This window comes from Balaenoptera musculus, chromosome 10 (genome assembly GCF_009873245.2).
Source record: "Balaenoptera musculus isolate JJ_BM4_2016_0621 chromosome 10, mBalMus1.pri.v3, whole genome shotgun sequence".
NCBI lineage: Eukaryota > Metazoa > Chordata > Mammalia > Artiodactyla > Balaenopteridae > Balaenoptera > Balaenoptera musculus.
In genome coordinates, this window is record NC_045794.1 from 7,513,285 (window position 1) to 7,540,767 (window position 27,483).

At 42.9% G+C, this 27,483-nt stretch overlaps 1 protein-coding gene and 1 pseudogene across 1 annotated transcript; one reads left to right on the top strand and one right to left on the bottom strand.

Moving 5' to 3' along the window:
* Window positions 1–489: 489 nt before the first annotated feature.
* On the bottom strand, window positions 490–9,964 carry AICDA (activation induced cytidine deaminase). The gene is made up of 5 exons (XM_036865872.1): window positions 9,957–9,964; window positions 4,114–4,261; window positions 1,520–1,793; window positions 919–1,034; window positions 490–543 (listed from the first exon to the last, which is right to left on the bottom strand). The coding sequence occupies exons 1-5, from the start codon at window positions 9,962–9,964 to the stop codon at window positions 490–492; spliced, it is 600 nt and encodes a 199-aa protein (XP_036721767.1).
* Window positions 9,965–22,101: 12,137 nt separating this feature from the next.
* LOC118902009 lies at window positions 22,102–26,929 on the top strand (annotated as a pseudogene).
* Window positions 26,930–27,483: the final 554 nt, after the last annotated feature.

Sequence of the window (27,483 nt, forward strand, 5' to 3'; positions counted from 1 at the left end):
AGGTTCTCTCATTAGGAAGTTCTGTGGATCACAGGGTGACAGAATTTTGTTCACTTGAAAGTGAGCCCCAATGGAAAAGAGTAGAAAAATTTATCATTAATACCACTGAAAACTCAGAACAAGAATCAAATAATAAAGGATACCGGTTATAAAACATTTGATCCTCTCACCATGCTCCTCAGCATTTACCTCTGCTTTCTCTCTGCTTAAATGGCAGAGTATTGACACCTAGGGGCTCCCAGGCCTTGCAGTTCTGTCGTTTCCCAGTAGGGGACGATGCTGCATTTAAAAACTGCACCAGTTGCGGCATTAACCCTGGTGGGTCTGGGTTCCTTCTATTTTCAAGACATTTAAAAAACATCTGTGAATACTTTTTTCTAAACTCAGAGAAAGTGAGAGTTGAAGAAAAACAGAATTCTTGAAGGATAGTTCTTTTACCCACTATCTTCAGAGGTATTTCTTTGTATGTGACATTCTTGAAGGTTGGTATCAAAGTCCCAAAGTACGAAATGCATCTCGTAAGTCATCAACCTCATATAGGGGCTGTGGAGAAAAAGAGAGAGTGGATGACTTTGTAAGTATTTTTGAAGAAAGTAAGGGGAGACAGGCTTCCCTGGTGGCGCAGTGGTTAAGAATCCCCCTGCCGATGCAGGGGACATGGGCTCGAGCCCTGGTCTGGGAAGAACCCACATGCCACGGAGTAACTAAGCCCGTGCGCCATAACTACAGAAGCCTACAGCCTGTGCTCTGTAAAGTTTTCATCAGAGGAAAAATAAGGAGAGAATGATAAATACACACACACACACACACACACACAACAATGTGGGAAATATAAGAAAAGGAAGTATAAGTAGCTCCAGGGATAGATGACTTTGGAGAGAGAAAGAAAATGTGAAGCAAAGAAGCCCCTTAACTTACCAAAAGGATGCGTCGAAGCTGTCTGGACAGACGAACCGAATTTTCATGCAACCCCTCCCAGGCTTTGAAAGTTCTTTCATGATTTTCCACAAAAGTATTCCAGCAATAAAAATAATCTATAAAAAAAAGGAGGGGGAAGGGGATAGCTCAGATCTCAAATCATGAGGAAAGAAAGAAAACCCTGGCTCCGCCCAAAGCCTTGGGTCCAAGCCATTGGTTCTTTTTTTTTTAAAATATTTTATTTATTTATTTGGTCTTGCTGGTTCTTAGTTGCAGCAGGTGTGCTCCTTAGTTGTGGCTTGCAGGCTCTTTAGTTGCTGCATGTGAACTCTTGATTGTGGCATGCATGTGGGGTCTAGTTCCCTGACCAGGGGTCGAACCCGGGTCCCCTGCATTGGGCGCGTGAGTCTTAACCACTGTGCCACCAGGGAAGTCCCAAGCCATTGGTTCTTTTCCTCCAATTCTAGTTGATAACTTTTGGCTCCAAAGGCGAACCAGAGCTCCCAGAATTCTGCCCCCGTGATTCCCCCCCGCCCCGGCTCTTCCCAATCTGAATTGCAAACCGTGCTTTGCTGAGCCGGGCAGCAAAGTCCCTGCGCACCTTTGAAGGTCATGATGGCGATTTGGACCCCAGCGCGGTGCAGCCGCCGCAGCCCCTCGGGCTCCGCCTTGCGGTTCTTGTCGCAGAAGTAGAGGCGCGCTGTGAAGATCCTCAGACTCAGATTGGGGTACCCTCTCAGGAAGTCGGCCACGTGCCGCGCACAGTCGTAGCAGGGGCTCCAAGACGTGAACCAGGTGACACGGTAGCACCGCCCGGGGTCCAGGTCCCAGTCGGAGATGTAGCGGAGGAAGAGCAGTTCCACGTGGCATCCCGCCTGGGGAGAGGGCAGAGGGCTCAGCGGAGGGTTACTGACCTTGACCTGCCCTGCCGGTAGCTTTACAGCCATTAATTCGTGTCCCTCCCAGGGTGATCTTTTTTTGGGATGTCTGCAGTTTTGTCCTAGGTTACAGGAAGGTTAAGCAACTGCCGGAAAGGACACAGTATAAGGGGTGAGCCCGAACACTTAGCACTTTTGGCCCTAGGAAGGGAAAAGCGTCCAGCTTTTCTGTGGAATGGGGAGGATGGAATGAGTTGGGTGGATGAAGGAGCATCATATATCTCAGATTTAATTTTTGTTTGTGAAGTTCCTTTTTCTTCCTTGGAGGGGAAGGAAAATGGCTTGGAAGGGCTGTTGATGTAACATTGTGGAAATACACTGGACCACTAAGTGGAGGTCAGAAAATTTAGGGTTAGGAGATAGATTATGAGACTGACAGGTGAGTGTTGTTTTTTAAAATTAATTAATCAATTAATTAATTTATTATTTTTGGCTGCGTTGGGCCTTCGTTGCAGTGCGCAGGCTTCTCATTGTATTGGCTTCTCTTGTTGCAGAGCACAGGCTCTAGGTGCGCGGGCTTCAGTAGTTGTGGCTCGTGGGCCCTAGAATGCAGACTCAGTAGTTGGGGCACACGGGCTTAGCTGCTCCACGGCATGTGGGATCTTCCTGGACCAGGGATCGAACCCATGTTCCCTGTCTTGGCAGGCAGATTCCTAACCACTGCGCCACGAGGGAAAGTCCCTGAGTGCTGTTTTGAGAGAGGTAATAGGCGCCACTGGGGCTAAGAGCAATTAAGTACAGGCATACCTATATTATTGTGCTTGGCTGTATTGGACTTTGCAGATATTTTGCGTTTTGAAGGTTTGTGGCAACCTGGTCTTGAGTATGTCTATCAGCATCATTTTTTCCAACAGCATTTGCTCACTTTGTGTTTCTGTGTCACCTTTTGGTAATTCTTGCAAATTTCAAACTTTTCATTATTATATTTGTTATGGTGATCTGTGGTCAGTGATCTTTGTTACCACTATGATTCGCTGAAGGCTTAGATGATAGCAATTTTTAGCAATAAGCTTTTAAAATTAAGGCATGTACTCTTTAAAAAAAAAAAAAAATTTTATTTGGCTGCGCCAGGTCTTAGTTGTGGCGCACGGGATCTTTACTTGTGGCATGCCGGATCGGTAGCTGCATGTGAACTCAGTTGCGGTGTGGCATGCGGGACCTAGTTCCCCGACCAGGGATCGAAACTGTGCCCCCTGCTAGCGGAAGTGCAGAGTCCTAACCACTGGACCGCCAGGGAATTCCCAGCAAGTCCCCTTAATACTGCAGAAAAGTCATTAGTCCCAGAATCTGAAGACCCAGGTTCCATTTCCTGGCATCGCCACTCTTGTTACTTAAACAAGTCACCCAGCTCTTGGATCTCCTGATTCCTCATCAGCGGAATGACGTTTTGTTGTGAGGATTAAATGAGAGGGAAGGAAAGGGTTGTTAACACAAAAACTTTCTATGTTTAGAATGTGTCTTATTACCAAATAGAAAAGAGATTAGAATGTAAAACAATTGCAGTGGGATAATTTACACAATACAAATGGAGGCCAAAAAAATTGGAGAGTAAAACTAACCCTAGAAACTAGCCAGTGTCATTCCACCCATGGATTCCTCCCTGGGATTCCACCAAGACTAGATGTCACTGCATGTTATGAGAGGAAATATTCATTGGCAGAAGAGTATGTGAACCCATCTGGGTTTTGGTGAAGAAGTCTCTTGAAAATGTGATTCTCTGATCTTCAAGTTTTAATTAATGGCTTCCCTGAGTTTTCTGAGGCTCACTATTACGTATGTTATTTACTGGCCTACGATCTAGGTGAGCAGGAAGGAATAGAACTCATTTGGAAGACAGAATGGAGTCATTAATTTTTCCTAAATTTTTCTTCCTTAATTTTTAAAAATTCTAAAGCCACAATTTGTTTTTCCACATTTAAAATTCAGCTTGAATGAGCTGTATATATTCCCGCAAATCAAAAGCTTCTTTCTTTGGATATCTTCTTTAATCTCAAAGGCAATTTGGATGCTGGGGAAAGGAGAGGAAGTTTGGGGGCAGTTATTCTTGGCATTGGAGCAAGGTGTGGCCTTGCTGTGCTCAGCATGATTGGGGAGGACATTAAATGACACCCTTTGGGGTATTTCTATTGTGGTTGCAGGGACATGTAAAAAAGAGATTAGAGGAATCTAGTGGAGACAAATGAAACAGGCTGAAAGTGGTACCATCAGCAGGTGGCTCTAAAAATGCCCTGCCTGGGAAGCAGGTATTAATTGATACCTTGTTTCGAAGGTGCCCAAAGTCCAGTGAGAAGGAGGTGGCGCTATCCCGCCGCTTCACCACGTAGCACAAGTAGGTTTCATGGCGGCCCTTAGCCCAGCGCACGTTTTTGAAGTGGTAAAGAAACTTCCTCCGCTTCATCAGGAGGCTGTGGGTGAGAGGAGGGAGGAAGTGCAGGAGCACCGCTGATCCTCTGGTCACTCCTGGCTTTCCTTCAGCTTTTTAAAAAAAAAATCTGTAATACTTGGGCCAAACCAAAGGAGATGCTCTTGCTTCCCTTTGTTGGATGCCTGAGATTTAACTGAGCTTGGAATCCATTACAACCCCCTTGTCAGGCTTATATTTATAAGACCAGTTGAGACAGCAAGAAACCCAAAGCCATACGCGCTCCCAGGGCAGGCTCCTTCCATGGCTGTCTTCTAGATGCTGATAACTTGGAATTACTAACCTGTTCCCCAGTCCCATACTGATCTTTTCAGGTTTCCCCTCCAACCTCTATCTAAATGTCCAACATGGACCTCAAACTCACGGGGTAAACACAGTATTCCCAAATCGCCCTTTCCTGAGCTGCCTCTCCTCTCCTACCCACTTTCCATCCCAAGTAACCGGGCTAAAAGCTTGGAATCATTTTTGATTCTCCTTCACTCCCCATATTGAATTAATTCATTAATCATCTAAATTTATTGAGTCAAACTTTCAAATATTTCTGGATTTGTTCCTGCTCTACTTCCTCTGTTCTCTGCTTCAGTCCAAGCTCTAATCTTTCCCTTTATCCATTGTCCTGACCTCTTAACTGGTCTCTGCCCACAGTCCCTTCAAAATAACATTTTCCACGAGGTGCCTGAGAGATCTCACAAAAGCCCAGGTGTGGGCCTGTCATTCTGATACCGAAAAGCCCCTAACTTCCGCTGGTAGAATAAACTCCAAACTCTTTAATGCAGTAAAGCTTTTACATTTGGACATCAATCTACATTTCTAGCCTCGTTTCCTAGTATTTTCTCTTTTCCGCATCACTTCAGCCTCCCCGCCACGCCTGCAGCAGGACCCCTGGCACTAGTCTTTTCTTTCCAGCCACCTGACTGCAAGCTTCCCTGCCTTTTTTTCCACTGGGCAAAACCTACCCATCCTTCAAAGCCTTAACCACAATTTCAGATCTTTCTCACTGCCACTATGCCAAAATTTCTAGGTAAAATCGAACATTAACAGCAACAAAAAACCCTCCCATAGTTTCCTACTGTTCTCCGCTTATCCTTATCAAAGCATTCAACCTTTGTTATCAATTGATTGCTACATCTGTCTCCTCAATTAGAATTTCTGTTTTGAGTCAGGAAGTGTCACTTTTTGAGTCATGCTTTTTAAAAGTATGTCAACTTGAATACTACTAAAAAGTAGAAAGTTAAAATTTTTTAAATGTTTAACCAGTACGTCTAGTGATAGACATACTATCTAATGACAATTACTGTTAATATACTTACGTTTTTCGTTCTAGTCTTTTTTATAGGCATGTATTTACAGGATTTAGAGTAGGCTGATTTCCTGTGTAAATTTGCAATATAATCTAAATATTTTGCAGTGTTCTTCACACACGGGGGTTGTGGGCGGGGCGGGTTAGGGGCGGGGCGGATTGCTCTTTGTTTCCCAGCACAGGGTCTTGCATATCATAAGCACTAAATTGAGTTGAATTTGTGGAAATACTCTCTGCTAACACAAGTTTCTTTGTGGTTGTGAACACACCACGAGCTACACAGTGTGGTTGATACCAAAGCATCAGGAGTGAGTGTCCCTGGTTTTTGTCCTTGGACTTTTCCAGAAATGTACTTATCTAATCTGTGGAGATAATGTTGCCACCTAGTGGCACTGAGCAGAAGTGCAGAGGACTTGTCAAAGTAATGACCTAGTCAGTAATTTGAATACGGTTTGCTGGCAAGAGAATTGAAACTTTTTTCAATTTTTTTTTTTTACATTGAGGTATAATTTACATACTTCACCCATTTAAAATGTACAGTTCTATGAATATTGGCAGATGTAAACACCCAAAACTGCTACCACAATCAGGATACAGAACATTTTCAGGGCACCCCTCCTCCCCAAGTTTCCTCACCCAACTTTTCAGTCACTTCTTCCCCTCCCTCCCAGGCAACCACTAGTCTGCTTTCTGCAACTATAAATTATTTTCTAGAATTTCATATAAAGCACATATTATTTCCTCCTTTGTGTCTGACTTCTTTCACTAAGCATGCTATGACTGTGACATTCATTCCTGGTGTTGCATGTATCAGTATAGTTTGTTCTTTTTTACAGCAAAGCAATATTCCATGGCTTAGATACAGCACATTTCGTTTATTCATTCACCTGTTGATGGACATTTGGATTGTTTCCCTTTGGGGACTATTGTGAATAAAGCTTCTATGTTGATGTACCAGTCTTTGTATGGACATACGTTGATTATTGATATTTTAATAATGAAATACATGAGATAGACCCTGAAGTCAAGTTCTCAAATGTCACTCTTAGTAAGTAGATAAGCAAGGGCTGGAGATTTTTAAAGCTGTTGCAATTTGAATGTCTTCCTCACACACATGAAGGTTATTGGAATCCATTTTTTTTTTTTTTTTTTAATTTTTTTAATTTTTATTTATTATTTATTTTTTTTGGCTGTGTTGGGTCTTCGTTTCTGTGCGAGGGCTTTCCCTAGTTGCGGCAAGTGGGGGCCACTCTTCATCGCGGTGCGCGGGCCTCTCACTGTCGCGGCCTCTCTTGTTGCGGAGCACAGGCTCCAGACGCGCAGGCTCAGTAGTTGTGGCTCACGGGCCCAGTTGCTCCGCGGCATGTGGGATCCTCCCAGACCAGGGCTCGAACCCGTGTCCCCTGCATTGGCAGGCGGACTCTCAACCACTGCGCCACCAGGGAAGCCCTGGAATCCACTTTTTTTTCGGCCGTGCTGCAGGGCATGTGGGATCTTAGTTCCCCCACCAGAGATCTAACCTGTCCTCCTTGCAATGGAAGCACAATATCTTAACCACTGGGCTGCCAGGGAGGTTCCTGGAATCCACTTTAAATCCTGAGGCAGGGCTTCCCTGGTGGCGCAGTGGTTGAGAATCTGCCTGCCAAGGCAGGGGACACGGGTTCGAGCCCTGGTCTGGGAAGATCCCACATGCCTCGGAGCGACTAGGCCCGTGAGCCACACCTACTGAGCCTGTGCGTCTGGAGCCTGTGCTCCGCAACGAGAGAGGCCGCGACAGTGAGAGGCCCGCGCACTGCGATGAAGAGTGGCCCCCGCTTGCCTCAACTAGAGAAAGCCCTCGCGCAGAAACGAAGACCCAACACAGCCAAAAATAAATAAATAAATAAAAGATGCTGTGACGATTAATTTTGAAAAAAAAAAAAAATCCTGAGGCAGAGATGGTGATACATCTAAATCACCAGTATATACATTACATATGTGAAACCATATAAAAATTAGTCAATCAGATTTTTAGAATTAAAAATGCACATTTGGGGCTTCCCTGGTGGTGCAGTGGATGAGAATCCGCCTGCCAGTGCAGGGGACACGGGTTCGAGCCCTGATCTGGGAAGATCCCACATGCCGCGGAGCAACTGGGCCCGTGAGCCACAACTACTGAGCCTGCGCGTCTGGAGCCTGTGCTCCGCAACAGGAGAGGCCGCGATGGTGAGAGGCCCGCGCACCGCGGTGAAGAGTGGCCCCCGCTTGCCGCAACTGGAGAAAGCCCTCGCACAGAAACGAAGACCCAACACAGCCAAAAATAAATAAATAAAATAAATAAATTTTAAAAAGAAAAGATGACTATCTTAACAAAAACCCCAAAAACCCAAGCACTCTCTAATGATTTAAATGGAGTATAATCTAGAAAAAGTTTTTAAATAAATAAATAAATAAATAATAAAAATAAAAATAAAAATGCACGTTTGACAGGAATCCGAAATGGATGCTAACAAAGATCTAATAATAATTGGCTTTATCTTAAAGTGATAATGATTTACACGGTGACCACCACAGCGCTACCTCTGTTACTATTACGATTGTTAAATAATTAACATAATCACCCTCAGCATAGACCATAAACCGAATACATAATACATGCTTAATAAATACGGGAGTGGAAGAAAAAAAATTCTCTCTTTGGGGCCCAGTTTTAAGTAGAGTAAGCATAATCTATTCATATCTTATTCATTCATAATTCATATTCATAGTCTATACCAGTAAATTCCTTTTACATTTCACCTGTCTTCCTGGGGTGTGTGGATGAGAAGTAGAGGAAGGGGGGACTATATGATGCCCTGCAGGTGGTGTGGGAGCCCTGTTACCATGAGGAGCAAAAAAGTGTCCTGGGAGTATGAGAAAGGACAGGGCATAGATTAAAGAATTCAGATAGCCTTCTATCTCCTACCCCACATGAAAATGCAATAGCTCTGTTTCCATCAGAAGTTACCAGTCACAGTGAAGTGAATGGCATGACTATGGCCTTGTTAATGAACTATCTTGATCCATCACTTTCTTTAACTATAGCTGGGGGCCTATTTGCAGCACCCTATGCTCCTCTGGTTTCTCTTAAGTGTACGAAGGACTCAGCAGAGACAGCCTGTAAGGCCTGCAGGTTGACAGCTGCGCAGGACAGCTGTGTTCCCTGAGGCAGAACACTGGCTGCATCCCCAGCAATGCAAACCAGAGACAAATGGGTTAAAAATAATCGTGACAAGGTCACCCTCTCCTGCCGTGTGCCATTACTACTGTGCTCTGCAGATAGTATTTTCCTTAATGAAAATCATGTATTTCCCTTTTTCTCCTGTTGAATTTCATCTCCTTTGCCTTCTCTGACTTTCTCTGAATTTCAGCTCTGATTTTACCATTGCTTTGCATTTCATTATTTACAAGTATCTCCACTGAGCCTTTTTCCTCTCTCTTTTACCTCAGATTAGTTTTCAAAATCTCACTGTAAACTGAGCTGACATTTGACATTTTTGCCCTCAATTTTCTGAAGAACATTGAATCTACCATTAAGATTCTTAGCTCTGTAGTTTAAATTCTTTGTAAAAGAATTAAATTGAGATAAAGTATGGATCAGGTGTAAATTTTCATACATTTGCAATAATCAAAAATAGGAATAGATTAAGTTCTATGACAATAACATGATTGTCATAAACTTCATGTGAAGACATTGTGAAAATCTTACAAAATACACACTAAAGAAGTAAGTTAAGTCATGTCTGAAGAAATGGAAAGACTAGGTAAATAATAAATGCCATTTAACTGCCTAACAATTGGGCCTATAATATTAAATAAGTTGCTTGACTGATTTATCTCCTTATAATAGTAGACACAGTCATAGTGACCTTCAAGCAATTAATTTTGAATATTGACATTTAAAAAATAATTTCTTGACTGTGTAAATTATTCAGTAAAGTCTCCCCAGTAAAGTTTTTCTTCAAGGGGTTTCATAGTTGAATGTTTACAGAATTATTACAGTTACCACTACTGTTAGTATAGTATTGCTATGAGCTTTTCATGATTTCAGTCTCTTTAACATTTGCTTGGTTCATATTACTACCATAAACGAGTTCTAACTGCAAGGACAAGTCAATACATAGTGCAGAAAAGTTCTTTTGACTATGGGGAAAAAAGAGAAAGAGACAGTTGGGTGGAAAGCATGTTAAGATCTGAACAGAAGATGAGACAGAACTAGAAAAATAAATGTGCATCTTGACCAAGCAGATCTTGTGAGTCAGACAGTGACAGGGGAGAAGGGGAGAGTTTACCCATCTGATTACTCAGATTTGCTCTGAGCGAAAGGCCAGCACAGCCACCCACGAGCCGACTGCTTTACCTGTCCATGGTGGACTCCAGCGTGTCTTTCGTGGCTCCCTGAAAGTCTTAGGAAGGGAAGCTTTCCTCCAGCACTGCTGCTGCACTGGCTGACAGTGCATGGGCCCTGACATTCAAATCTGAACCCAGTTCTGTAGGCTCCTCCCCACAGCAACATCACCACCACCAGGTACCCCAGCTGCCTTCCTCCTGTGTGGGTCCAGTGAAGATGGGCGGGGTTTTCACACGCCGAATCACATAGGTAAAATGATTGAGGGCCACTCTGCCTAATGCAGAGGTTCCTTCAGGGCTGCCTCTTTAAAAGTCCAGTCCGTGCTCCACAGGTAATAAAGATCAGGAGACGGGAGGAGTAGACAGTTTGTAAATTGTAATCATGGTAAAATGATATCTTTAATTTTAGAAGCATAATAATAACCGTAGTAACTTTATTTATTTATAATTTTATTTTATTTATTTACTTTTGGCTGCGTTGGGTCTTCGTTGCTGCGCGCAGGCTTTCTCTAGTTGCAGCGAGCAGGGGCTACTCTTCATTGTGGTGCGCGGGCTTCTCATTGTGGTGGCTTCTCTTGTTGCGGAGCATGGGCTCTAGGCACGTGGGCTTCAGTAGTTGTGGCACATGGGCTCAGTAGTTGTGGCTTGCCGGTTCTAGAGCACAGGCTCAGTAGTTGTGGCACACGGGCTTAGTTGCTCTGTGGGATGTGGGATCTTCCCGGACCAGGACTCGAACCCGTGTCCCCTGCATTGGCAGGCAGATTCTTAACCACCGCGTCACCAGGGAAGCCTGTAACATTTACTTAAAAGCATCTTGTGTTCCATCAGCCAAAAGCATCTATTCCCTCATTTAATTACACAATATCTCTGAGTCTCAATAGAGATCAGCACTAACTGCTCCTGCTTTGTGGCCGGTCAAGTAAACTCAGTTATATAGGACTTAGGACAGAGATTTTGCTTCCCAAACCACTTCTTTGATTGCTTTACAAGAATTGATAGAAGACTAGATGATTACACCAAAGGATTTTTGCATAAGCCATGTTTTCCGCAAAAGCCATTTATTAATTTGAAGTCAGAAGCAGCAGCATCTCAAAGAACAACAACAAAAAAAGATTTATTTAATCAGAATCAGCATCTAAATGACTGCACTGAACTTGGAAAACAGGTCGGGCTTTTCAAATAAGAGGCTTTAAATTCCTTCCCTCATACAAGCTGGTCTATTAAAGATTTTGCTTCTCCCTCCTACCTGAGGCCATATGCATTCTATTTATTCATTCAATAGAAACTTAATACCCACTAGATGATAGAAACTGTGCTGGTGTTACAATAGTGAGCAAAGCAGCTAGGGTTCCTGCTCTCTTCCTGCCTCAAGGCTTTGAATACCATCTATACACTGATGATCCCCCAAATCTGTAGTTCTAGGCTGGACCTCCCCCTTGAACTCAAGGCAAGTATGTCCATCTTCCACCTCAGCATCTCCATCTGGATGTCTGATGGGCATTTCCAACATGGCTGAAACTGAGCACCTGTTCTCTCTCCCAACATGTAATCTGCTCCTCTTGCTGCCTTCCCTGTCTCAACGGCATCAATGGCAATGTCATTCTTCCCATTGCTCAGGCCAACCTGGCCATCTTCTTGATTGCTCTCTTCCTTTGAAATCCCATGCCCGGGGGAAGGCTGGGGGTGGGGGCAGGGAGGGATAGACTGGGAGTTTGAGATTGACATGTACACACTGCTATATTTAAAATAGATAACCAACAAGGACCTGCTGTATAGCACAGGGAACCCTGCTCAATATTCTATAATAACCTAAGTGGGAAAAGAATTTGAAAAAGAACAGATACATGTATATATACAACTGAATCACTTTGCTGTACACCTGAAACTAACACAACATTGTTAATCAACTGTACTCCAATATAAAAAAAAAATTAAAAAAATAAATAAATCCCATGCCCAAATCCTGTTTGGGCACTGACCACTTTCACCACCTCCAGGTCTAAACAACCTGGATGGTTACATTCAGCCTCTCAACGGGTCTTCCTTTCTTCAATTACAGACTATTCTCTGCACAGCAATCCTTCCAAAATATTTAATTTATTTATCCTAATTTAAAAAAATTATTTATTTCTTTATTTTATTTTGGTTGCGCTGGGTCTTTGTTGTGGCAGGCGGGCTCCTTAGTTGTAGCATGCGAACTCTTAGTTGCAGCATGCATGTGGGATCTAGTTCCCTGATCAGGGATCGAACCCGGGCCCCCTGCATTGGGAGCCTGGAGTCTTAACCACTGCGTCACCAGGGAAGTCCCCTGAAGTATTTTAGCTCATGTCTCTCTGTTCTCAAAACTCTCCATGTTCCCTCATTTTCTCAGTAATAGCCAACATCCTTACAATGGGTCACCAGACCCTCTGCCACCTGCCCCTGCCATACCTCTCTCCTTGCTTGCACAAAGAACACACAGGAGCAAAGAATACTTGCTGGCCCTTCTGCCTGGAATGCTATTCCCCTGTATATTGTTACAGCTTGATCCCTTATCTTTACTCAAATACTCCCTCGTAGTTGAGGCTTTTTCTTGACCCATATCTAAAATTTCAACTATATCCCATCATCCTGACCTTTCCTTTTCCCTTATCCTAATGTATATTTCTCTTTAGCACACATCACTTAAAATACAGTATTGTCTACATTGATTGAGTCTTAGGTCCATGAGAGGAGGATTTTTTGGTCTGTTTCTTTCTTACCCACATGGAGAAAAAGTACATAGTACCTGGTATAATAGACACTGAAAAAAATGTTGAATGAAACCAATGAGGATCTCATGGAAGTTAAATTCAAGTGGGGAAGAGACATTAATTAAGTAATTGCATTCACATGTAAATATATAATTAAAACAGTGATGTTTGATATGAAAGAAAAGTACACATCTCATAACAAGAGACCTAACTGGCCGAGGGACCGGTGAGAGCACTCCTGGTTGGGAGGTGGTGATAGCTCGCCTCTCAGTCAAGATCCTTTTTAGATTATGGAAGGAAGGGAGTATATGGAAGGGAGTATATTTCTTCTCTACATTCCATGCCCAACTCAGAAACTTTCTAATCACATCCTTTGTTGAACCATAGAACTCTACCCTTCCCTATTTGTCCTACACCTGTCCTCACCCCATCAATACCAGGACTTTAAGGGGAATTTCTAAAGTGAGCGTTAATTCAAATAACAGCTAATGCTTTGAATTCTTATAATGGTTAGGCTTGTGCCGAGGCTTTAAATAAAAGCTAGGCAAATTTAGGAAAACTGGTGGTGGGGGCATTCTCTTGTAAGCTCCTGAGTTGTGATCAAGGTCACTGAATCTCTGGATTACGAATTCTTTGCTCCAGTGTGGGTCCCCAGAGGGGGATGGCATGATGCTAGTTCACTCTAAAGGACTCTCTGGGAGAGGGTGGATTGAATGTGGGGCAAGCCTCACTTCCCTTTACAATCACTTTCCTCCAGTACAACCACACTAAACTGTAAAGGTGCAGCAGGTTTAAATATTTATTTCTTTATTTGGCTGCATGCGGTCTTAGTTGCAGCACTCAGGATCATTCGTTGCAGCACGCAGGCTCAGTAGTTGCGATATGCGGGCCCTCTAGCTCTGGTGCACGGGCTTAGTTGCCCCGCGGCACGTGGGATCTTAGTTCCCCGACTAGGGGTCGAACCCTCTTCCCCTGCTTTGGAAGGTGGATTCTTAACCACTGGACCACCAGGGAAGTCCCAAGGTACAGCAGGTTTTATCGAAGCTTTGGAGAGCCAAAGGGAATGATACATGTGAGAGAAGTCACATACATTAATTCATTGTCATATACATCAATACATTAATTATAGCTTTTTAGAGTTTGAATATTTGCAAGGAATTAAACTCTACACAGGAGCTCTGCTCATGACCAAACCCCACTCCTAGCCTTGCTCACCTGTCTTCACGTCCACGCCTCTGTTACAAAACCCTACCCTGTGTGGTCATGGGCTATTCTCATCCAAGGATCTAAGCTTCCTCTCTATACATTCTTTTCTCCAAGTCTAATTATCTGTGGAATAATTCCTCAGGGCACCAGAAAGACAGGAGATGGTCACCTTTGGCATAGAACAGATGAGTGAGGAACATAGGGACGGAGACTTATCAAAATTCCTCTAAAGGGAATTCCCTGGCGGTCCAGTGGTTAGGACTTTCACTGCAGAGGGTGCGGGTTTAATCCTTGGTCAGGGGAACTGAGATTCCACAAGCCCTGCAGCACAGCCAAGAAAAACAAAACTAAAGTTCCTCAGCAGAAGACAAGGTGGGATCATCCAAGGGCATGTAAAAATGTGATCCTTTGTTTCCTCAGATATGAGTTGCACTTTTATCCTATTATCAACCGATTGTCCAGAGAATAACACAAACACAAACACACACACACACACATACACACACACACACCCTTCCAAAGAATAAATATTAATTTTCAGAGATGGTAACATCTCTAAATCCAAAAACTAGAAAAAAATTTCCTAGCTGCCCCAATGGGAAGACCCTCATTGATACTGCAGGTGATAACTTCACATGATTAGGCAAAACTGTATTGCTCCTTTTGTATATTCTCTCTTTTCAAATTATGACCTTTTGTTCCGGCCAGAAATAGGAAAATAGGCCCATTGATGATGCACATGCTTCTCTTTTGTTTAGTTTTGGTTTGGTTTAGTTTCTTGGATTTTAACCTTTCCCCCCCCTTGGCCGCACTGTGCGTGGCATGTGGGATCTTATTTCCCCGACCAGGGATCCAACCCATGCCCCCTGCAGTGGAAGTGCAGAGTCTTTAACTACTGGACTGCCAGGGAAGTCTCCAACCACTTTTAAATGCACAATTCAGTGGTATTAATTGCATTCATAAAGTGCAACCATCACCACTATCTGTTTCCAAAACTTTTCATGACCCCAAAAAGAAAACCCATAATCATTAAGCCAAAACTCACCATTCCCCCCACCATCCAACCCCTGGTAATCTCTGTGAACTTGCCTATTCTAAACACTCATAAGTGGAAACATACAGTCTTTGTCCTTTTGTGTCTGCCTTATTTCATTCTGCGTAATGTTTTCAAGACTGATCCGTGTTACAGCATGCAGCAGAACTTCACTCCTTTTTATGGTCAGCCTTACTTCAAAACCCATGCAATGCTGTCATGCTGGTAAAATCAAGCCTGCAGATCTTATCCGTTGATGATATCAGTTTAGAAAACTTCATCAGAGCTGCACAGAGGGGTTTTTCCCCCATATTACTGTGTCTTTAGAATTGGGTTTGGCTGCATATGTCAGGCAAACTCAATAGATTGCTTATGCAAGATACAATTTCCCTCCCACATAGAAAATGTAGACTGTTGGCCTAGTGAGTAATTAAATCTAAATCTAATTGAAGCATGGACTTTGGAGCTCTTTGTTTTGTCAAGAGAGTCTCTGTTGGCCATTTTTAGCCAGGATGTTTTCCCATCTCTCAGTTCAATGATGGAACGTGAGTCTTAGCCAAACACTACGTATTGGGAAACATACAAGACCAGGCAGTATGGGAGCGACTAGAGAAAGGTGGCCATCAAGTCAGTTCCTCCAAATTAGTTTCCAAAGCAGAATTATCTGTGGATATTTATTCTATTTTATAAGTTAGATTTGATAGGGTTGGCAGAATCTAATAAACACAAAATAGTCAATGTACATTTTTGTATCCTATCTCCTGTTTTGAAAATCTTACTTTTCAGTGTATAGGCCACATAAAGAAGATTCTCTCCAACACACACAAATGTTTTAGATATCCAGTACTTGAAAATGAAGGTGCTAGGGAGGAAAAAAAATCTACTGTGTTTGTTTTGATGTTCTATCCTTTCGGGGGCAACTCAAAAAGTGCTTCTATAAGTAATTTATAAAAAGCATCTTTGAAAACTGAAATTCATTCAGTATTTATTGAAGGCCTATTATGAGAAAGCTGAGCTTTGAAAGGGAACAATTATGCACATTATAGTTCAAGGAATTTATAATTTTGTTTAAAGCTTTAAAATAGACAATACTGGGACTTCCCTGGTGGTCCAGTGGTTAAGAATCTGCCTTCCAATGTAGAGGACACGGGTTCAATCCCTGGTTGGGGAACTAAGATCCCACATGCCATGGGGCAACTAAGCCTGTGTGCTCTAGAGCCTGTGCGCTGAAACTACTGAGCCCACGTGCCGCAACGAAAGATCCTGCATGCCGCAACTAAGACCCAATGCAGCCAAATAAATAAATAAATAAATAAAAATAAAATAGACAATACTTAAAATGACAATATAAAAAAATTAAATGTCAATATAAGACTAAAATAAAAATGGCAGAATCATAGCATCTCAAAGTTGAAGGGACCTTAGCGTTCATCTAGCCCTGTGCTTCTCAAAATGGGATACACATATCTTTACACCTAAATTTGAGTACGTGGCAATATATCAGGGAGTAGGTCAAAACTACAAGATAAACAGGTCATGTTATCCTAGAGCATAAAAGTTTTCCAAAGATATGGGGAAAATAGTGTTTGTATTTAAAATTATTTAGAGTAGAATATAATATGTATGTTAGTTTTCCTTACACTTATGCTTTTCCCCATTACCCTCTATCACCCCCATTTAAAAAGTAAAAGTCCTCATGGCATGGAAGGTTTCAACAATTTTTATTCTCCCCATATGGAGAGTAAGCCCACATCTGGGAGGCCCACAGGTAAATAGAGCATCATGTAAAATGTTAAAGAGAAAACATAGATTCCAGGGAAATTTCAGCCCAACATGGGGAGCGGTTTGAGATTATAGCCTCAGATACTCAGCATTTCTTATTTTACTCTTCTTTATAGGACAGTTTAATGGGAAAAACAAATAGAGAACCAATGATACCGCAATTCTTTGTAGAGAATTTTTGCTAAAGCATCCCAAACAGTGGTCTCCTACCCTCTTGTCTAATCCCATTAACAGGACACCATTGCCCACTCGGTGCCATGAGTTCAGAGGAAGGAGAGACTCCATAATCTAAAGCTTCATAATAGACCTAGTTCTTTTTTTTTCTTTTATAAATTTATTTATTTATTTATTTTTGTCTGAGTTGGGTCTTTGTTGCTGTGCGCGGGCTTTCTTTAGTTGCGGTGAGCGGGGGCTACTCTTCATTGCGGTGCACGGGCTTCTCATTGCGGCAGCTTCTCTTGTTGCAGAGCACAGGCTCTAGGTTCGCAGGCTTCAGTAGTTGTGGCACATGGGCTTCAGTAGTTGTGGCCCACGGGCTTAGTTGCTCCACAGCATGTAGGATCTTCCCAGACCAGGGCTCGAACCCATGTCCCCTGCATTGGCAGGCGGATTCTTAACCACTGTGCCACCAGGGAAGCACTAGACTGAGTTGTTGATTGAGACTCTGATGAATGGATAAAATTTTAATAAATAAAGAGTACAGAACAGAGAGTTTCTGGAGAACAGTCTTTGAAGATAGACTTGGGCCCTACAACTGGACCTTTCACCTGTGAAACACATGACACTGGGAAAGAATTGTTCGCAAAGTCATTCCAAGAATCTACTTAGCTTTACTGTGTGAGTGAGAAAGCATGGTATCTGGAATACATGAATATGCTTGATAAAATTTCTCATCCTCTCTCCAAGTGGCAGAAACAACATAAACAAAGGCAGAACTGTAGGAATGGGCTTCCTATGTTTTAGTAACGAGTCGCTTATTCTGGTTTGAGTGATGGCTCATAACAAAACAATAATGACAGATAAAAATGAGATGACATTCACAATTCATATAAGCTGCTTAAGGAATGCTTTCTAACAAAATGGAGACTTAAATAACTTGCATAATGGCTGTAAAAAAATTATTAAAGAGGCATGATTCATCCAGCATAAGGAAATAACTTTGTTTCTCAGAAATCTATAGTTCCTGCTCACCTTTCTTCTGTTAAAGGAAAGAAAAGTACGTCTCTTATGATGACAATAGCATTTTTCATTCCTGGAGATTTGGAGTTAGTGAGATTAAAAGAAACAATTTTGTGAGGTTTCCTTCAGCTATTTTGAAAGTTATTTTCCTTACTAACTACCTTCTCCCCTCACCAACTTCTCTTGAAAAGTTAAAAACCACAGAAACAACATGACTTGGAAATTGTGCCTCTGGTGGCTGAGTTAAGTATTGGACATCTGGACTTCACCATGGGTAACCTTCATGAGAAGAACAAAACAAGGTGCTGGGGTTTCATTATGGCCAGTGTGTGAGGCCAGACGGCCCCCTGGGAATTCTTCAGGGTATCCATTCCTGTGTCTGAGAGATGAGATGCTCAGACAATGACTCCCCAGACCACTATTTTTGGACACCAGGTAGATTGTTCAATATGATACTTTGTTGTTTTTGAAAAGAGCCCAAAAAGGTTTCCGCGTGGGTTAAAGTGTGGTTTTTGGAGTGCTTCAACTTCTGCATTTCCCAATTTTTGTTTTTCTCACTTTACTGCCAGGCATATTACTGAATTTCTCTGGGGGTATGAAGAAGTTGAGGGACATATACAGGAATTACTCACTCGGCTCCTGCTGTGCAGCTGCCCAGGACTTACTGAGGTTGAGAGAACAAATAAATATTCATCAAAAGCCTGGGGCTGGTCAAAGGTGTAAAAGAGTTATTTTTGATGGGGACATTAACCAGAGTTTCATTGATCACACACATACAAGAAAGAATAAAAAGTTAGGTTTCTATAATCAAACATATGAAAACTTGAATTCTGTCTCCACCATTTCCTAGTGAATTGTGTTTGGGTGTTGCCTGATGCCATATGTTTTTTAGTTTCCCCATGTATAAAATGTGAATAAATAATAGTAATAATAGCTAACCTTTTTTGTGCACTTAATTTATGCCAGGTTCTTTGCTGAGCATGTTGCATATATTATCTCATTTAAGTCTAAGAGGTAGGAACTATTATCTCAATTTTCAGATGTGAACACTGAGGCCCAAAGAGTTGAAATCATTATCTTACGATTGCTAAAAATAATTTAAAATCAGTGGCTCTGCATGTGGCCTAGTGCAGGGAAGGTATTCTATAAGAACAACTACTTTTATAAAATAGTATCTTCTAGGGACTTACCTGGTGGCGCAGTGGTTAAGAATCCACCTGCCAATGCAGGGGACACGGGTTTGAGCCCTGGTCCGGGAAGATCCCACATACTGTGGAGCAGCTAAGCCCGTGCGCCACAACTACTGAGCCTGTGCTCTAGAGCCCACGAGCCACAACTACTGAGCCCGTGTGCCACAACTACCGAAGCCTGCACGCCTACAGCCTGGGCTCCGCAACGCGAAGCCACCGCAATGAGAAGCCCGCGCACTGAAACAAAGAGTAGCCCCCGCTCGCCCCAACTAGAGAAAGCCCGCACGCAGCAACAAAGACCCAACACAGCCAAATAAATAAATAAATAAATAAATAAATAAAATTTTTTAAAAAAAGTAGTATCTTCTAATAGCTGATAATATTAAGGAGACCAGATACTTGAAAAAATAAATTATTGTCATCAAAGTTAACTCCTCCCATGGTTCAAAGTTTTCTGATTAGCAATAAAATATGAGTGCATAATTTTGAGGTTTTCATACTTTGAGGTTTGAGCAAGTGTATAAAATTGCATGTTCCAGTGTTTAATCCCTGCAGATTTTTTTTGACTCAGTGATTCTGGAGTGCAGCCCAGGACTCTGCATTTTCAACAAACACCCATTAATTCCAAGCAGGTAGTTAGTTTACATCGGCCTAGTAGACCTCTAAAGTCTTCCCCAGCAGTAAAATTCTATGATTATGTGACTTTATATACTTTTGAAAAAGTGTGTGTGTGTGTGTGTGTGTGTGTGTGTGTGTGTGATGTGTTTGTTTGCTTCCTTAGTAAGCAATTGAAATGCCAGGGAAAATGAGAAGTGCTCCAAATAACATGCAGGTCTTTCTCTTTGTGGGTATGTGTATTCCCAAGACCAAATTCCATAGTATTTGTTTGCTCAGTGATGTAGTATAAGGAGTGATGTGATTTCATTGGTAGAGATAATATTTTTTTAAATAATTAATTAATTAATTAATTAATTTTTGGCTGCGTGAGGTCTTTGTTGCTGCGCGCAGGCCTTCTCTAGTTGCGGTGAGCAGGGGCTACTATTCATTGCGGTGAGCAGGCTTCTCCTTGCGGTGGCTTCTCTTGTTGCAGAGCACGGGCTCTAGACGCATGGGCTTCAGTAGTTGTGGCACACGGGCTCAGTAGTTGTGGCTCGCGGGCTGTAGAGCTCAGGATCAGTAGTTGTGGCGTACGGCCTTAGTTGCTCTGCACCATGTGGGATCTTCCCGGACCAGAGATTGAACCTGTGTCCCCTGCATTAGCAGGCGGATTCTTAACCACTGCACCACCTGGGAAGTCCTGGTAGAGATAATCTTGATAAAAACAGCTCTAAAATGAATAAGGGACAGGTTCTGAAGTAAGGATAGCAGATTAAATGTTACCTGCAGAACTGCTATTCTCTACTCTGTCTAGTGACCAACACTCATTGGTATCAGATCATCCCCTCTAGGAAGCCCTGGCACCATATTGGCAAATTCTTCCTCCTTGGCTCTCACCTTTTTTGAAGATCTGTGTTGATCACTGCCTTCTGCAATAATCAGTCCATCACTACTAATTAGATCACATCACCTTTTTTTAAAAAAAATTATTTATTTATTTTATTTATTTATTTTTGGCTGCGTTGGGTCTTAGTTGCGGCATGGGGGATCCTTTGTTGCGGTGTACGGTCTCCTCTCTAGTTGTGGTGGGTGAGCTCCAGAGCTCAATAGCTGTGGTGCACAGGCTCTCTAGTTGTGGCGTGGGCTCCAGAGTGCGCGGGCTCTGTAGTGTGGCATGCGGGCTTAGTTGCCCCATGGCATGTGGGATCTTAGTTCCCTGACCAGGGATCAAACCCGCATCCCCTGCATTGGAAGGTGGATTCTTAACCACTGGGCCACCAGGGAAATTCCCACATCACCTGTTGATTTAACTAAATTCAGTATCTTTGAGGTTTGAGAAACAGCTACTTGATATCAAATAGTCCCAAATTCCTTAGTGTGTGAACCTGGTTTCCTCCCCCCAACAAGAACCCCATGTTTTTCACCACCCCCAACCCATCCGCACATTGGCTAAATGCACCACCAAGATCTCTTCAGTTTGTTACCAGAGGACAGGAAGAGTCAATTTCCTCAGTGCAATTAGAAACTCAGTACACTCAGCACCTTGGTTACTTTATTAAGCATGGCCCTACCTCTCACATGTCCTGGTTACTTTAGACCTCCATCCACAGGTTCCTTAAAGGAGGTATGGCTACAACATAAAAAATAAAGTAGAAGTTCTTCCTATTAGTAATTTATGTCCTATACAGATAACCTTAAATCCTGATTATGGCAGACACAAAAGGCCACACAGTGTATGATTCCACTTATATGAAATGTCCAGAGTAGATAAATCCAGAGAGGCAGAAAGCAGATTGATGGTTATTCAGGTGCTTGAGGGAGCAGGGAATAGTCATTACTGCTTAATGGATATGGGATTTTCTTTTCAGGGTGATGAAAAAAGTTTTGAAGGTAGATAGAGGGGGTAGTTGAACAACAATGTATGCGCTAGATGTCACTGAATTTTATACTTTAAATGGTTTTTTTTTTAAAATAAATTTATTTATTTTATTTATTTATTTTTGGCTGTGTTGGGTCTTCGTTGCTGGACGCGGGCTTTCTCTAGTTGCGGCGAGCGGGGGCTACTCTCCGTTGCGGTGCATGGGCTTCTCATTGCAGTGGCTTCTCTTGTTGCAGAGCACAGGCTCTAGGCACGCGGGCTTCAGTAGTTGTGGCATGCAGGCTCAGTAGTTGTGGCTCGCGGGCTCTAGAGCGCAGGCTCAGTAGTTGTGGCGCACGGGCTTAGTTGCTCCACGGCATGTGGGATCTTCCCGGACCAGGGCTCGAACCCGTGTCCCCTGCATTGGCAGGCGGATTCTTAACCACTGTGCCACCAAGGAAGCCCTAAATGGTTATTTTTATGTCATGTGAATTTCACCTAAATAAAAAATTTTAAGAGTCCTGATTAATTCAGAGACTTCAAGGGGCTGAACACCTGGAAAAAGGGTGAGAGTGATGATGGGTATTCTCTCAGCTGTTGGTATGTGAAAGCAAAGGAGAAAGTCCGTAATAAGAGAGGCAAAGGTGATATATACCCTGGAACAGAGAGGAAGAAAGAACAGAAACGGGAATGGGAAGAAAGAACCCAGGCAGAAATGGGAAATTCAGTTGCTTACAGGGTGCTTACAGGGAACTGAAGGCTATGGGTGGGACTGTACAAACTTAAGCATCTCTCTGTCCCTGAACAAGAGGAAACACAGTATAAATTAAAGCATTGCATTATCTCTGATCAAAAATAAAAGCTGAAAAGAAAACAAGAAAACATGTGCCATTGTAAGAGGTGAAAGTAGAAACAAGTTGAGTAATAAAGATGCTACTCTAATCTCATTGATGGAAGAGACCATGTGTTACGCATCTTTGTATCCCCAGCACTGTGCCAGGCTCAAAAGTTGTTGACCTAAAGATAATGACTCACACTGACATGGGGGCCTATGTGCCAAGTGCTATTCTTTCTTTAAAAAAAAATTTATTTATTTGGCTGCATCGGGTCTTAGTTGTGGAATGTGAGCTCTTCATTGTGGCATCTTTCATTGCAGCGGGCTCGGGCTCAGTAGTTGCGTCTTGTGAGCTCTAGAGTGTGTGGGCTTAGTGGCCCCGCAGCATGTGGGATCTTAGTTCCCCGACCAGGGATCGGACCCGCGTCCCCTGCATTGGAAGGCAGATTCTTAACCACTGGACCAGCATGGAAATCCCCCAAGTGCTATTCTAAACATCTAATTCGTTTGATCTTAAAATAGTCCCCAGGGTTCAAAGACATTGTGCTCTCCTTTTACAGATGAGGAAACTGAGGCACAGAAAGGTTAAGCTCACAATGGTGGAGTCAGGATTGACACCTATGTGGCCTAGCACAGAGTTTGTGCTCTGAAACACTTTCTCAATTTCCTGAAGAAATCAAAGAAACCATGATGAAAAGGTTGACTAAACTAATTCTCCATCCTTCTGAGAAGAGGAAAAACATGATGATCTTTGGCATTTCGCATGTTCTTCCATTATCTTGTAACCAAATCCATGGCTCACAACTACTGGCTGTCTCCACAGAATTCCAGAGAAGCACAGTTGCTGGGTAGTGCGTGTGGTGTATGAAAGCAAAACGGTCGCCTGCAGTGTAGATTCCCTTACAAACCTTTAGCAAGCTAGTAAACTACCTCTGATTTCTAAACAAGATGTTATTGAGTTTTCCTTTTGCAACTGAACGAGCATTAACCTCAGTTTTAGACTTGGTTCAGGCATGGTTCTGCCCCACTAAACTTTATCCAGTCAGTGGGGCTCTTCATTTCTCTAAACCTTGTTCCCTGTCTGAAAAATAGGAACAATGATCCCTCTGCTGCCCACCTCACAGGGTCACTCTCAAAATGAAATAATGATGTTTGTTAAAATGAATGAACAAACAAAACACCTGGCAGAGCAGTAGACTCCAACATGTGAGGGAACTTTGGCCACAACAAGGACCGAAGAGTTCAGGGCCGGGAGCTCAAGGCCAGGACGTCTCCCGAAGGCTGTTGGTCAAGCTGTATAGGTTTCTGGCCAACCAACTCCACCTTCAGCCAAGTTGTGCTGAAGAAGTTGTTCAGGAGTTGCTCCAACCAGCTGCCCCTGTCCCTTTCCTGGATGGTCGGGAAGATGAAGTTTCCTGGCTGGGAAGACAGAATGGCTGTGGTTATGGGAGTTATACCCGACGATGCGCGTGTCTCAGTATAACCCCCAAACTGATGATGCACACCTGCCCAAAGTTCAGGTGTGCGCTTCAGGGGAGCAGCCGCGCCCAGAGTTGCATCCCGAAGGCTGAGCTGCATCCCCAAGGCCAGAGGCAAGATCCTTACTTTCCACCACCTGGCTCTGGATTCCCCCAAGAGCTGTGGCACCGTCCTGCCCTCCGGTCCTCTCAAGGGTTGCAAGGTGTCCAGGTGTCTGGGCGAGGCCCAGGGAACACCGCACAGCTCCACCCATCCTATCTGCTCTCCAAGCACCAGAGGCCGACCCGCCAGCCGCTGCTACAAAAACGACCCTGCCCTGCTAAAAGATTTTTGGATACTTAAAAAATTAAATTTAAATTAGGAAGCTCAGGACTTCCCTGGTGGTGCAGTGGTTAAGAATCCTCCTGCCAATGCAGGGGACACGGGTTCGAGCCCTGGTCTGGGAAGATCCCACATGCCATGGAGCAACTAAGCCCGTGCACCACAACTACTGAGCCTGCACTCTAGAGCCTGTGAGCCACAACTACTGAAGCCCGAGCGCCTAGAGCCCGTGCTCCGCAGCAAGAGAAGCCACTGCAGTGAGAAGTCCGCCCACCACAATGAAGAGTAGCCCCCGCTCGCCGCAACTAGAGAAAGCCCACACACAGCAACGAAGACCCAACACAGCCAAAAATAAATAAATTTATTTAAAAAAAAAAAATTAGGAAGCTCAAACTGTTGAGAAACTAGCATCGGTGGCATTGTACACCCTTAGCAGGCTTCCATACCTCTCCACGCAAAAGCTAATCCACAAGGATCATCTCACTTTGTCACAAGAGAAAGAAAGAAGAGAGTCAACCTACTCAAGGACAGTTAGGGAGAAACCAGTCGGCTTAACTAGGAAAAAAGTCCCATAGTTTTACTACATAATAGTCTTACAGGCGCCAAACCTTTGAATACATGGTCTTGTTAATCCCCAGAACCACTCATAAGGCAGATGTATCACCACCAATTTACAGTTATAACAGAGGTTATTACCTTAGGACCACACAACGTGGGTGCTACATCAGGACTGGCCCGGAAACCAATATCAATTCTTTTATATTACTTGAAACAAACAGGATGATTTAGGGTCTAGATGCCCCCTGTTTAGATGATATATTTTTTTAGTTTTTTTTTTTTTACATGGCAAGAGAAATGATTCTTGTCCTATGTCATTAGAACATACTGTGATTCTTCTGAATTGTAATTTAATTATTCATAATTAAATTTAATTATGAATTTTTGTACTTTAATTATCAGTTTATTACACAATGCCGGTCTTTCGATCCTGGGTAGCTAATGGCACAGAAAAGAGCATAGTTGTTTAACACAATTAAGTTATAGCTCACCTTCCAACAAACAAATTGGTTTCTCTTAATAGCCAATTAAGGAGCTGCCGTGCATGATTTTATATGAACATTTTTGAAATACTTTTTTGTTTTCACATTGATTTTGATGTTAATATTACACATTTTCATAGGCTGATTTGTTTTTATATTACTTTATTTTCCTTCCCCCCTAAATCTCACCCATTTTCAAGAATGAATGAATATATGAGTGTTTTTCTGTGCAATTCTCACTACTCTCATTGTAACTCCTTGTGTTTGACCATTTGGGACAGAACAACATATTAGGAAAACATATAATGACACAGTTGATACCTCAATGCCCATCAATCCCTTAAGTATAATTCAGGTTATTTTCCATTAAAATATTTCCTTATACTTGCTCAAAGTGCATCTATTACTTTTTAGAAGAGTTGGGGGGAGGTGAGTCTCACAAACATATGAGATCATTCCGAGTTCAACCCTTATTGATTGGTATGGAACTCCGATAATGTACTCCCCAAAACTACAGAGTACAGATTTATGGCTGGGTAAACACACAGAAGAAAGGAAAAGGGAATGAAAGAGGAAAACACCAGAGACAGAGAAAAGAATTTCAGGACCCCGGGTTAAGAAAAAGCTAGAATCTTACTGAAAGTGATTGGACAAATTGAAAGAAAAAAAAAAAACAACCCGTTATCAGCTATTTTTAAAACCATTGAGGGTTTGAGGTGAAGTGAAGCTCATTTTGTCAACAGGAAGCTATGGGCTCTGCACCTCTATTTATATAATAAACAACATTTGCTTTTCCATCTTGGGTTCTGCCCAGAAGTTGTCGTCTGAGGCTGCTTCTGGCTCTGGTTGACTGGTTTTTAGAAAAAAAAAACCAAGCTGTGGCCACCTGTTCCTCTCTCTACCACAGAGAAAGTCAAGTCACTTTCGCTGGTGTTTGGTTAGTGAAAAATGCTAAAACACACAAGGATTTCAATTTTTAAATTTATTTATTTATTTATTTATTTGGCTGCATTGGGTCTTCGTTGCTGTGCGCGGGCTCTCCCTAGTTGCGGCGAGCGGGGGCTACTCTTTGTTGTGGTGTGCAGGCTTTTCATTGCAGTGGCTTCTCTTGTTGCGGAGCACGGGCTCTAGGCGCGCGGGCTTCAGTAGTTGTGGCACGCGGGCTCAGTAGTTGTGGCTCTCGGGCTCTAGAGCGCAGGCTCAGTAGCTGTGGTGCACAGGCTTAGTTGCTCTGCGACATGTGGGATCTTCCCAGACCAGGGATGGAACCCATGTCCCCTGCATTGGCAGGCGGATTCTTAATCACTGCGCCACCAGGGAAGTCCCAAGGATTTCAGTTTTTATTGGAGTGTTGTATTTTTAACCTAATCTTTGCCTCCCTGAATTTGACTAAACTCTAAGCACAGTCCTGCCCCACCTCCACTGTGCTGCTGATGTTCATTCTACCCTGTAAGGTTCCAGATGGATCGGTATGGAACTCAGGTCCTCTTCACCACACTTTGCAAATTCCCTTCTCCCAGACAGATTTGTGAATTCCCAGAGCCTCTGGATTCCCCTGCTCTGATGTCAACCCATCATCCCTCTGCCATCTCCTTATCCCCCTTATGTGGTACTCTTCCAACTTCTGTTTCTTCTCAGATGTCTCTCTTAACTGTGTTACAGCTGCTTCAGTACAGAAGGAAGGTGAACCTTAAGAGACTGCCAGTTGCTTGCACCTCTGACCAGGTGTAAAGTATTTGGCTAAACATCAGCTTTCACCACGAGTGCCCGAGGCAGAGGAGGGAGGAGCTTGTGGCTGGCAACACGTACTGCTTGAGGTCATCAAAAGTGGGGAGACAGCTTGGGGTTTGCACCATCTGAGTCAAATGAATACTTAGAGAAAGTGTGCAAGGAGCTCTTTTAGAGAGTATAGTGCACACTTGAATTTCCAGAACTTCTTCATTCAAGGAGGAAGGAGAATTTTCTTTAATCGGAAGCATGAATTATGGGAAAAGGTTAGGCTCAGAGCAGGATCAACTCAATTTTGGAAGAGAAAATAAGAGTAAAACTTTTTTTTTTTAGGTGAGGTGAGTAGGCAGCTGAGTCTCTTCAAGGTACCAGGAAAGCATTCAGTCACAAGTTGCTTAATGGTACTTTTACCCAATCTGTTAATTGCAACATTAAAGATCCATTTTTTAGTTCAAATAACTCTTTTTCATCAAGTTCCTTGTTTAAGAAGGTTGTCATTTGTGTTCACCAGGAAAAAAAAATATTATTACCATAAAGAGTGAAATGTTTTCACATCC

Coding starts and splice junctions, on each gene's coding strand:
- AICDA (XM_036865872.1), bottom strand. Junction 1,794..4,113: donor TTGGGCACCTTCGAAACAAG/GTATCAATTAAT, acceptor CCCTCTCCCCAG/GCGGGATGCCACGTGGAACT. Junction 1,035..1,519: donor CGCCATCATGACCTTCAAAG/GTGCGCAGGGAC, acceptor TTTTTTTTATAG/ATTATTTTTATTGCTGGAAT.